General features: G+C 26.4%; 2 protein-coding genes across 2 annotated transcripts; both read right to left on the reverse strand.

Annotated features, from left to right (window-relative positions):
• Positions 1-921: 921 nt before the first annotated feature.
• On the reverse strand, positions 922-3,038 carry LOC107030922 (mavicyanin-like). Its single transcript, XM_015232133.1, has 2 exons — positions 2,867-3,038; positions 922-1,328 (listed from the first exon to the last, which is right to left on the reverse strand). Exons 1-2 carry the CDS (start codon positions 3,036-3,038, stop codon positions 922-924), a joined length of 579 nt encoding a protein of 192 aa, XP_015087619.1.
• A 2,195-nt stretch (positions 3,039-5,233) lies between these two features.
• On the reverse strand, positions 5,234-6,728 carry LOC107030769 (mavicyanin-like). The gene is made up of 2 exons (XM_015232025.2): positions 6,446-6,728; positions 5,234-5,761 (listed from the first exon to the last, which is right to left on the reverse strand). The coding sequence occupies exons 1-2, from the start codon at positions 6,630-6,632 to the stop codon at positions 5,361-5,363; spliced, it is 588 nt and encodes a 195-aa protein (XP_015087511.1). The 5' UTR covers positions 6,633-6,728; the 3' UTR covers positions 5,234-5,360.
• Positions 6,729-12,322: the final 5,594 nt, after the last annotated feature.

Genomic DNA, 12,322 nt, shown 5'->3' on the forward strand with positions numbered 1-12,322 from the left:
AAATCTTCTCTAAACAATCTCAAAGTTTATATATGAGCTCCTATCAATATTTTAAATCTTTTGAGATTTTATTCACTTGAAATAATTCACATGTCTAGCTCATCAAAATTTAAACCCGAATATATCTTTTTCCTCAATTTGTAAGTGTCCACAGTAGCAGTACTTTTTACTTCATACATAATTTACAAACAATTTTCAACTCTTAGAGAAGAAATCAACTTGAATCATAAAATTTGAGGCAGAAAAGAGTTAAGAAGAAAAAGGAAATTTTGGCCGAATGACGATTTTTAAGTAATAAGTGATATTGCAAACATATTAGACATAATCCCGTCCTATAACTATATTTTTGATAATTGTGTTTCATAGCTATTTCTGTTTGCTATGGAGGGTGGTTCGTTGGTATATTTCTGTTTGTTGGTATATTTTGTTTGCGAATATACTAGCATATACAAATAGGTTTATTTATTATGAATTTTTCATAAATCGAATACAAATTAAATGGGATAATTTTACAATCAGATAACGAATTATATAAATTCTGAATACAAACAAAGCAAATTGTAAAAATCAAGTAAATTATACAATTCAAGCAAATGTGGAGAATTGGAAAAACTATAGCTTGTGAATTAAAATTTTCTTAAAATATAAGTATAATATATTATAAAGACTAAATGTTTGCTATTCTACATAATTTTTTCTTATAAATATCACTAAGAATTACGTGACGAAAATGCACACACCATATTGCTAAGTAAGAACCTATATTACCAAACATTGACAATCATTAATATATTATTTCAAATTAAAATAGCCTAGTATCCCACAAAAAACGAGCAACAAAAGTCGATATAAAATCATAACATACCTACTTAAAACCCAAAAAATGAAAACGTCTTTAAAGGGTAAATATTAGGAAAATAATCAAAGGATAGCGACTACTAGTACTAGAAGCATGGACAAGGACAAGCATAGATTGATCGAAAACAACATCTTTGAGGATCCACTTGGAGATGGTGCAGGTGCTTGTGTTGATGACGGAGTGATTGTCTCCGTAGGAGGAGGAGAGGAAGACGATGAAGGTGCTCGTGGTGGTGTTAGTGACGGAGAAGGTGATGATTGTGTGGGCTTTGGAACTCGGATGTCAACTCTCTGGCCATTTTGACAATGGCCAGGGAAGCTACTAATGAAGTAGAAATGGCCTGCCCTTTTTATAACAAATGTGTCATTTCCACTGTTGTATGTGGCATAAGTTGTTGTGGCATTGCATGTGTTGAAGTTTTTGTGTGTAACTCGTACCACGTTGTCCATCTGCTGCTTGTATTCAAACACTGTACAAAAATAATAATTAAGTGTATATATCAAGACATCAAAAATATCATAATTAGTAATATTAGTAGCGTAGCCATATATATAGTCGGTCAACTATTTCTTACCTCAATATCGTAATTACTAATATTAGTGGCATAGACATATATAGTCAATCAAGCATTTCTTATCTCAATATTGTAGTTACTAATATCAGTGGCGTAATCATATACGGTCAACCAAGCATTTCTTACCTCAATAGGATCTTGATATCATATAGGTGGCAATATATTCCTTAAGGGACCGTTTGGTTGGGAACAAGTTATTCCAAGATAAGTTATTCTGGAATTAGTTATTCTAGGATAATTTATCCCAGCATGTATTTATCTCGGACATGACAACAAAACAAGATAAAAAAAAATTACTCTATTACTATTTCCTTATCCCATAATATTATTTTTAATCGCTCACACTAAAGTACCCCTAAGTGTTACAATTTTATGCATTATTCATTACATCATAGGTAAATTCAATTTCTTTATTATAAGAGCTATTAATTTCTAATCTTTTAAATAAAACCACATTATTATACATATAAGTTAAATCACTCCTTTAGAAACAATATTATTTTAAGGTTTATAGGGGAAATCCAGAAATGCTCATAGAGGAATATTTTCGTAAGGAAAAAGCTTATGTTATCACGAAAATAGGTCAAAGTTTAGCAGTAGAGTAATAAAGAAGATACTATTTTCTTCCCTGATAAATTATATTTAATTACTGATATTTTAACAATAAATTTTCATATAAAATACCACCAAACATCGTTTTAAAAAATAAATAAATAATATACATTATCAAAAGTTAAAACATATTTTAATAATAATATTAGTTTAGTAAAATTGCTTAGGATAGACTTTGAATAAGATTTCCACCATTTACTAGGGAATTTGAAGTAGATTTCCACCATTTACTAGGGAATTTGAAGTTCAAGAGAATAGAAAAAAGTATACCATTAATAAGAATCTTACACGACAAGAATCTAAATTAATTAATATTGAACAAATATCATACAAAGAATGAAAACACAAAAATTACTTTTACTATTTGATCTGAAAAGGATCAAACACATAAACACTTCATAAAGACAATTCATTGAATTTTATATGTGGCCTATTTTGCTTTTTCATTCAAGGTTCATATAAGCAGGAAAGGGGGAAAAAAATAGATCTACCTACATCTTAATTATTTTTCTATTGTTCTCAATCTTTTTGGGTTAAAAAAACAAACACATCAACCATTTCTATTAACTCTATATCATAAACCAAAAAAAAACATTTTTAAGGTACACATAAATATATAGATCCTAAATCAAACTATTATTTTTTATTTCAAACACTTTTATGCGCCCTACAATTCCTTCTAGTCTAGTACTCCCTCGAATCCAAACATTTAAAAGATATCATATCTGAATTCACGATCAAAATCAAATAATTTAACTTTTTAAATCTAAATAATGTCACATGAATTGAAACAGACAAAATTTATAGATGTAACTACTTACCAATGGAATCTCCAACACAAAAATTTTTATTGGAAGACCAAGATTTGTAGTCAATGTGACCATTGTTTGTCCATCCTGTAGAGTCACCAACCTTGTATACTTCACCCATTGATACACCACAAAATACAAAAATCATCAAGAACAAAAACATGGTTAATTTTGAAAGAACCATAGCTAATTAGTGGGGGAAAAAATATTGGGAGGCACAAATATATAATAAAAATATTTTTTGGATGGTAAGTGAATGAGGGTGTCTAGTAGCTGTATATAACAATCGGTTTTATTATTTAGTTTTGGAAAAAAACATATTTTATTAGAATTTTCCATTTTATGCAGGTGAGATTTATGGTAGCTCAATTAATTTTTATTTAATCCATGATTTACTTTCCTTATTTTCACCTTCTAAAGTTAATATCACATATGATATATTACTGGTTACATCTGTCATTTCAACCTGCCATAAAATTTGGTACATCAGTTTTGTTTATGAAATCTACACAAATTTTAATTTTAATTTCAAATTTTGATTTTTCAAAAGTAAGATTTCAACTTCAAAATTCAAATTGTGATTTTAAAATACAAAACTTGATTCATAAGTGTAAAAAGGATTCATGGTTTTAAATTGTAACTTTTTTTATAAGGTGTCCGAGTTTTATTGCCTTCTTCAAATAATATCCGTCATAATTAAAAAATAATAGTTCACAAATTCCCAGTATTAAGAAGTTTTAAGGCAAAAGTATATGTTTCTTTTTTATTGCTTCTTATACTCCTTTAGCATTTAAAAGCTTGTTTGAAATTACTGCTAAAAGTTATTTATTTTATAAATATATTTGAAAAATATTTATCACAAAAATGTTTTAGAAAAAATTAATTTATGTTTGACTAATTCATTTTAAAAGTATTTTTATAAATAATTGTGTTTGACTAATCTTTTTTAAAAAATAATATTTTTGAGAGTCAACTTACAATAAAGAGCAAGTATTAATGTACTTTTAATATTAAGATTATTTTATAGAGAAAAACTAGTTTAAAAATCTGATATAACAAATTAATTTTTTATTTTTATTAAATTAAAATATTCATATTCAAATTTTCAGGCAATATTATACATTTTTTTTCCTGAAGGTTGAAATCTCTAATTGTTATTTTTTTTCTTTTTCCTAATCTTGCAAAAATATTGTTGTTACCTTTATTTTTAATTCTGCAAAATGATGAATAAAATAATAATACATGGACATAAAATAAAATATAAAATTTATTCTATAAAAATTAAAAATAAATTATTAAATGAAACTAACTAAATATATTAAATATGTTAATTAATTAATAAGAGACGTATTGGTATGAATATAAATATAGTGAGAGAATAAATATGTTAGTCTTGAAAAAAATAACTTTTTACTTCTATTGTTTTTAAAAATAGAAATTTTTAGCTTCTTTTCAACAATAGAAAAATTGTTTCTACTTTTATTTAAAAACATTTTTACAAATTTTCCAAGTACCTAATTTTTCAAAAGTAATAATATTTTTTTTCAAAATAAGTATTTGTCTACTCCGAACAACAATGCCAAACAGGTTCTTAAACAGGCAAAGTCTGAATTTTGGTTATTAATGTGTTCCAATCATTTTATGTATCAGATGGTATAAATATAATTTATTAATTTGCTTTAGATTATTAGTTAACCTATGAAGAATATTAGTTAACCTATGAAGAATATTATTATTAGATTTTCTATTTTAAATTGGAAGCTCCAAAAAATATTATTATTAAATTATATATCCAGTCAAATATTACCACATGAAATGAGAGATAAAAAATAGAATTTACTTACTCATACCAGATTATAAATATTTTTTTCAATATACTTGTATTTTAACTTGTATAACTAGTTATTTGCCTTATTTACTAAGCTATTAATTAGTTCTTTTTTTTTTTGAAGATTACTTATAATTATTTTTTAAGACAACGAGATAAAGTAAAAATTCTTCGGACAAAAGTGTGGTCAATTTATTCTTTTACCGTGTCAATATATCCTTATTTAATCGGTCTTGATAGTCCAAATACGAAAAATGGGTTCTACAAAATATTTTTTAAGACTTTTGACCGTATTTCCTCTACACAAACCTCGAATGCTTCTCTAAGTAACTACGGGGTCGTTTAGTGTGAGCGATAAAAATAAATAGTTTTGATGTAAAAAAAATAGTCCAGGAATAAAATTTTGATGTCTTGTTTGGTTGTCAAGTTTGAGATGACTTATCTCACCATTTATACCAAAGCGATGAATAACTTATCTCATATAAATAATAGGATAACTTATCCCAAATTAGCTTATTCAGAGATAACTTACTCCCAACCAAACGACCCCGTTAATAAAATCACAATGCACTAGTTAAAATCCAAACACATGAGCAATGAACAATGGGTAAACCCCAAAATTCTTTTTTAATACATAAACTTCATACCCTACAACATTGGGCTAGCCCCTAATACAAATCAAAACACATAATCTGCACCAATGACAATCATGAACAAAGTAAGGCCAAGCCCAAGCCCATTATTAATGAAGAATGAAGGTGCACTACTCTTGGCTGGTGCTGGTGCAGTTACATGGACACTAGTAGTAGATAAGGTTGTTCCAGGAGCTGGGCTTGGGCTTGGGCTTCCAGTTGGAAGATCACTGGGCTGAACAACTTTAGGTACCCTGATATCAACCTTTTGACCGGTTTGACAGTGGCCCGGGAAACCGCAAATATAGTAATAGTGGCCCGGACCCATGATGGTGATGGAGTCATTGCCGGAAGAGTAACTTCTGATGGGGTTCGCGGCGTTACAATTATGGAAATCAGAGAGGCTCACTCGCAGGACATTGTTTTGTGTTTTGTCATACACAAATACTGCAGTATCAATAAAGTGAAAATCAATGAAAATCGAAATTTTTAATTTCTATTAATTTACATATCACAAATCTATCTAGGAAACGTGTTATTTTTGTATAAGTCATATATGAAAAGAGTCAAAAATATATATGAACTATTTGAAATGAGATATAGACATAGTTTGCACATTCATAATTATTAAATCTAAATCTACCTTTAATCAAAAGAAACAATTGAATCAGTCATCATTCATAGTACAAGCACAAAAATAAAGGTTTAAGTTTATCACAAGAAAACATCTCAATAAAATCTAATCTAAAAAATTGATCATCCAATTAAGATTTTGAAACTCCTTATTAACCACAATAAGAAATCTTTTCTTTTACTTTTCCATCACATGAATAAGCCAAACAATTTTGTCTTACAATATTTTTCTCGAAATTAAGGGCGTTTTACCAGTCGAATTTAGTAATTTTTTGTCCAAATTATTTATTTATTGAATGTATATAAATCAGTATTAATTTGGAAATTGATAAATAAAATTCAAAATTCACGAACCTCAAATTATGATTTCACCTCTATTCAAGAACTCAATCGGATCTCAAAATTACTTACAAATCTAAAATGATACCGGCATCAAATTGATATCTAAAATTTCTTTTTTTTTAAAAAAAAAAAGTGTTATGAACAAGGCGGACTTACCAAGAATGTCATCGATCTGAAATTTTTTTGTAGCGGCCCATACACCATAATTCACATTGGCGCTACCGAACGTCCAACCAGCATCATCACCAATTTTGTAGACAGCAGCACTAGCAAGAATGAACATAAAAAAACTAAAAACAACCGTTATCGAGAGAAAAAGCTTAGCGACTTTCATAAAACCCATGAGTATTATTCAACAACAACAAAGAGATTTTTTTTAGTAGTTGGTCTAAAAGAAGTAGTAATTAACTAAGAGGATTCAAATGAAAGGTGGAGTTATACAAGTGTTTGTTATATATAACGTTAATTGTGTAGAATGGGTGAAGAAAACGCCAAAATTAGGTCTGTGCAGCAATTGGACTCACAAATAATGCGTGAATAATTAAGAGTTTATACATGTGAGGCGATATATATATATGCATTTGTCCGCAGGTTAGCGATATTATATATGTTGATGCTTAGTGTGATTTCATATACCCATTCAAAATTATATGGTCGATTTGATTACATTAATTATATTATATTTATCATTCTCTTTCTTTTACTAGTCAGGAATGATAAGGATGTGTTCGATATGAAAAAAAGGTATTGAAAAATATTTTATGAAAAAAATAAATAATTTTTATTTATTTTATTATATTCGTTATGTAAGCAAAAAAATATATATTTGCATACAATTTAGATACATATTATGAATGTTAGAGGTAGAAGTAGGGATGATAGTGGTGGAAAATGGGGTTATAAGGTCGGGTGAATGAAAAAAATAATGTAAAAATTATATTTTGTTGTTAAAAGAATGTCCTCATAATATATCTTGTATTGTACAATGGGTGTATACACAATATGCTTTGTGTTGTACAAAGGATATACATATAATATACATTACATTTTATAAGATAGATATATACACAATATCATGTGTGTTATAAACTTGTTGTCTATACAAATTTGGTGCTCAAGTATATACATGTCAAATAGATGTCAATATAATATACATGGGTGCCATGTATATAAGGCAAAAACAAGTGAAAAAGAAAAATACTAGTACATTTGTTCTTTTCTCTTCTATCTTTGTTCTTAGTTTTACTACACTGTCTTTATTCTATAACATATTACTCTTTTTAAGGATTTTGTTTTATTAGGAAAAGAAAATTGTTAAAAATCAAACATAAAAAATAAAATAAAAATGAATTTTCTCCCTACTGAATACTCCCTAAAAGTGAAATTTTCCTTTTATAAAACAGGAAAAAATTAATTACATATTTTTCCAACTTTACTTTTTTACTAAATAAATATCTTTAATACTAATTGGTATTCAAATTTAAATTTCTAAAGCACCATTAATTAGGGGTGTGCATTCGATTTTTCGGTTCGATTTTATACTATTCGGTTTGAATTTTTGATTTTTAATTTTGAATAAGTGTAATCCAATCCAAACCAAAATAAATTCGGTTTAGTTTGGTTTTTCTCTTTTTGGTTTGGGTTTATTCGGTTTGGTTAATCGGTTATGTCAATAATTAGAAACATAACAAAATTATTTGCAATTTAAAAAATTATATATATATAATATTGAATTTCTTAAATATACTTTTTAAATATAAATCACAAGTAAAACGTAAAATACAATACTTAAAAGTATATCAGTTATAAATGTCTAAGCATAAGAAAATAAACTAAATCACAATGAAAATAACTAAAAAGGGAAAAAAGTGATTAACTCCAACTTAATTCATATATATATATATATATAATATAATATAATTTGGTTTTTTGATTTTTATTTTTCTAAATCTGAAACCAAACCAAAAAGTCAAACAAAGTAAATTAGAAATCCAAAAAACCAATTCAAATTAAAATTTGATTTGATTTGATTTAATTTTTCGATTTAATTCAAATAGTACAAAACCCCAACCATTAATTAATAAGGATAATAATAAATAAACTAATAACTAATATTTTTTTTCTGAAATTACAAGATAAAAGAAATGAAAAACGTATATTGCATACAATATACAACGTTTTAAATTTTCATGCACTGTTTAGCTTGCGTCCAATTCAATATGGATATTCCTAATTAAAATATTTAGAAGTTAGTAACAATGGTTATTCCTAATTTAAATATTCAGAAGTTACAAACATAAGTTACTTTTATGTTTAGTTATAGTTTTAAATTTTTTTTTTGGATCAATAATCAACAAAATACTCTGCCATCTGATTTGTTCCTAAATTCATGTATATTTTGTTAAATGTTTTAAAAGGTGAAGCATTTTCTAAGTATAGGACAAAGTGTAAGCCTAACGTGGGGTGTAAGTACTATGGATCTTTAATTTTTTAATTTACAATATAGTATAAAAACATAATAATACATCAATAGTTTAAAATAATAACAAACATGGTTAAGGAAATTCACAGAAAATAGAACTTCCAACATGATTATACAAGTATAAATAATGTAGCATCTTAACTTTCTAATAAAAAAAGGATCATTATTTCTAAAAATATATTTTTTAACGTAATATACGATTCACCTTCCTAAAAGAAAATAATCAATAAAATGTACTACTATTATAATAAGAACACCACTCCATCATGAATAAAAATAAAATTACGTTCAATAGCTAAATAAAATATGATAATTTTGAGATATATGACAAAATCACAATACTAATGATAAGTAAAACTACATATTTTAAAAAGCAATGTTACTTGCTAAATTATCATCTTCAATTTGTTACAAATAGTAAGATAGGATACTACAACTTGTTATTTGAGTTACTCTTAATCTTCTTATCTCAATAGATTAAAAAATTATAAAGTATCAATGATTTATTCAAGAATTATTAGGGTCAACAATGTTAATTAAAAAATTTTAGCACATAATTTGTATAAGATCTATTCGGCGAGTCCCGAGCGTTGGGCGTATTTAGGGCGTACAGTTGAACGCTTAGGCCGTAAGACTTACAAAACTAAGTCTTACACTTGAGTCTCGAGGTATTTTGCTAAAGCCCCGCCCTAGGTGAATCTCAACAGAGTCTTTTAAAACACTAATTTCATAATTAGATACACACAATTAGATGTAATTGCTTATCATGTATCTGAGATACATGTTTTTAATTTGAATTATGAAATTGATACTTGATAAATCAAATTAATATAGTAGTTACATTAAATTAATATTAGATTCATATAAATAGATACATGCAATTAATATTATATCATATAAATAGATATCCGAAATTAATAATAGATCATATAAATAAATACATGAAATTACTACTAGATACCTTACACTCATATATATAAATAGTATTTAATTTGTTCGATACATCATATATTTGTAATAGATATATCAAATTAGTGATTTAATTGTCTTAAGAGTAATAAAATGAATTAATGAAATTCCACAATTAAAATATACAGGTTTTTGTCTTTTATTAATAATATTAAATATATTCGAACTTTAATCGAAATTGCTGAAACAATACTGAACTTTGGAAAGGACGTGACCACATGAACATCATAAATATTGCATAATTAATTAAAAATAGTAAAGTGTCCACGCGACACATATGTACCTTTACAATACACGATTAAATAGTGCAGGTGGTAAAATGTCCTACATAAAATTTGATATCGTAACAACAATTTCACCTAAAAAAAAAAAATTTCATACCTTTTTCCCATGAATTTATTATGAAATTAATTAAACATAAAAACATTCTTTGTTTTCCAAATTATATCAAGGGGTTTGACTAATATTTCCAGAATCAATTAAACATGTATCTCGATTTTTAAAATCGCTCGATACATATACCTGACAAGTAATGATATATGTCTTCCAAAGACAAAATATAATTCATGAAGTAATATTCAAAAATATCATAAATTCTAATAATTAAGATTTAAACTAGTGAAATTTATATATGCCTTTTATAAAAATTTAAACACAAACTTAATTTCTTGTGCTCATGAGTTTGAAAGTAATTATAATTAATGGAGCTCAACTGAATGACACAATTGTACCAACAAAAAGATAGCTAAAATGATACAAAGTATATCACTCCCTTCGATCTTTTATGGTTAATCTCCAAAAAGTTTTAAATTGAAGTAAAATAGTCAATCAAATTATTTTCTTAATTAATATATTCTAAGATGCAAAAAGACAAACATTTATTAAAAGTTAATACACTTGTACAATAAATATGAGACGTGTGTACTTATATTGATACACACTTGTATTAATTTTTTTTTCTTCTAGATTCTTCCTTTAACTCACTCTATATCTCTCACTTACTACTTCATTTCATTTACTAATTTTTTTTATCACATTGTCACATATTTTATTTTAATAAAATGTTCCTAATTCAGGTATGTTTTTTGCTTTTCTTTTATCTCTTTAGAAAATATTTATGATGTTTCTCTTAATTTTTTTGATTTTAGTCTTATTTTTGCTCTTGTGATGCTTAATTTTGATTGACAGGCAAGTGTGCTTTGGGGATCTTCAATTCTGCCTTTCTTCTTTCAACTTCAAGGATTATTTGATCGCGTCTTTACAGGGTATTTATCTGTTTTAATTTATGTGACTCGATCATTTATTTTTTATAATTCAGATTCAATTATTTTATTTTTCAAGAGTTAAATTTGTATTTTGTGAGCCTTTGGCCTTTTGTTTAACTGATTTTGCGCATACGTTACATACTCGTATGTCAATTTCGTAGTTATGATGTTATTAAGAATAACTTAAAAAGAATAGAGAAATTAATTTACAAAATGAGTTACTTTAGCTTTTTGGTAAATAAATTTATTCTTATTTTGATGATTTAAGTGGAAATTATTTTAAAAAGTAAACTTTGGGCTTGTTGCTGGAGTGATGGTTAGAAAAAATAAATGGAAATATAATTAAAGAAAAAGTGTTTTTTTTATACGAGTTGTAGGATTGGAGTACTATCTCAGATCTACAGAATGATCAGTTTTTTTTTCTCGAAAACCGCTCTTAGAGTAGGTTCCATGTGGAGTCGGATATCGTCTACTATTGTTTGTCATGATTTCTACTTTTAGAGTCTTAAAATGTATTTTTTCATTATATTGATATATAAAAAATTACAATTTTCATATAGTTTTTGAATTTTTGAAATTTTTCATTTAAAATATCAAATTAATGTAAAATAATTAACTTTAAAAATTAGTCTAATTGACTTTCGAAAAGCGCAACATGACAAATAAAAATGTAGGGAGGGAGTAGTTTGCACTCATTCCTTCTCGACCACATCTACGATAAGCAAGTGAATGCAGCCGGTGCATGGCGAATATTTCATTAACCTATTTTTCGCCTCAACTCTCTAAATAGAAATTGGGGTAGTTTTCAAATTTGAGTTTTGACGTGTATAAAATTACTTTCTTTAAAGAGATATTGCATGTATACATATTGAGAAAAATACAAACGAATCCCCTCAGGGTACAATGTTAAAGTTATTTGCTTATATATGCAAATTTTTCTTTGATTATTTATAGAGAGGTTTTACATTTATAGAACTTAAGAGATAACTTTTCATAAGATCCATGTTTTTTTTATGAATAAATGATTTTTCATAATAATCATGACGTCTGATAACTTTATATATTACAAAATATTCAACGGTATCAAGGCTAATGAAAATCTAGGTGAGAAAGATGAAAAATACATCATACTATTGAAAAATTTTGTGAGGTTCCATTTTCGCACGGAGTGATAATAATTAAGTTTTAAATTTTAAACTAATTTTGATTTCAATCTTTCATTGTTAAAAAGTTGTAATCTAAGATTATGACAAATATTGCAAATATTTGCTAAATCTTACCTTATATTAGTAACTTATAATCATCTAATTTCACATG

This window comes from Solanum pennellii, chromosome 9, assembly GCF_001406875.1.
Source record: "Solanum pennellii chromosome 9, SPENNV200".
Taxonomy (NCBI): domain Eukaryota; kingdom Viridiplantae; phylum Streptophyta; class Magnoliopsida; order Solanales; family Solanaceae; genus Solanum; species Solanum pennellii.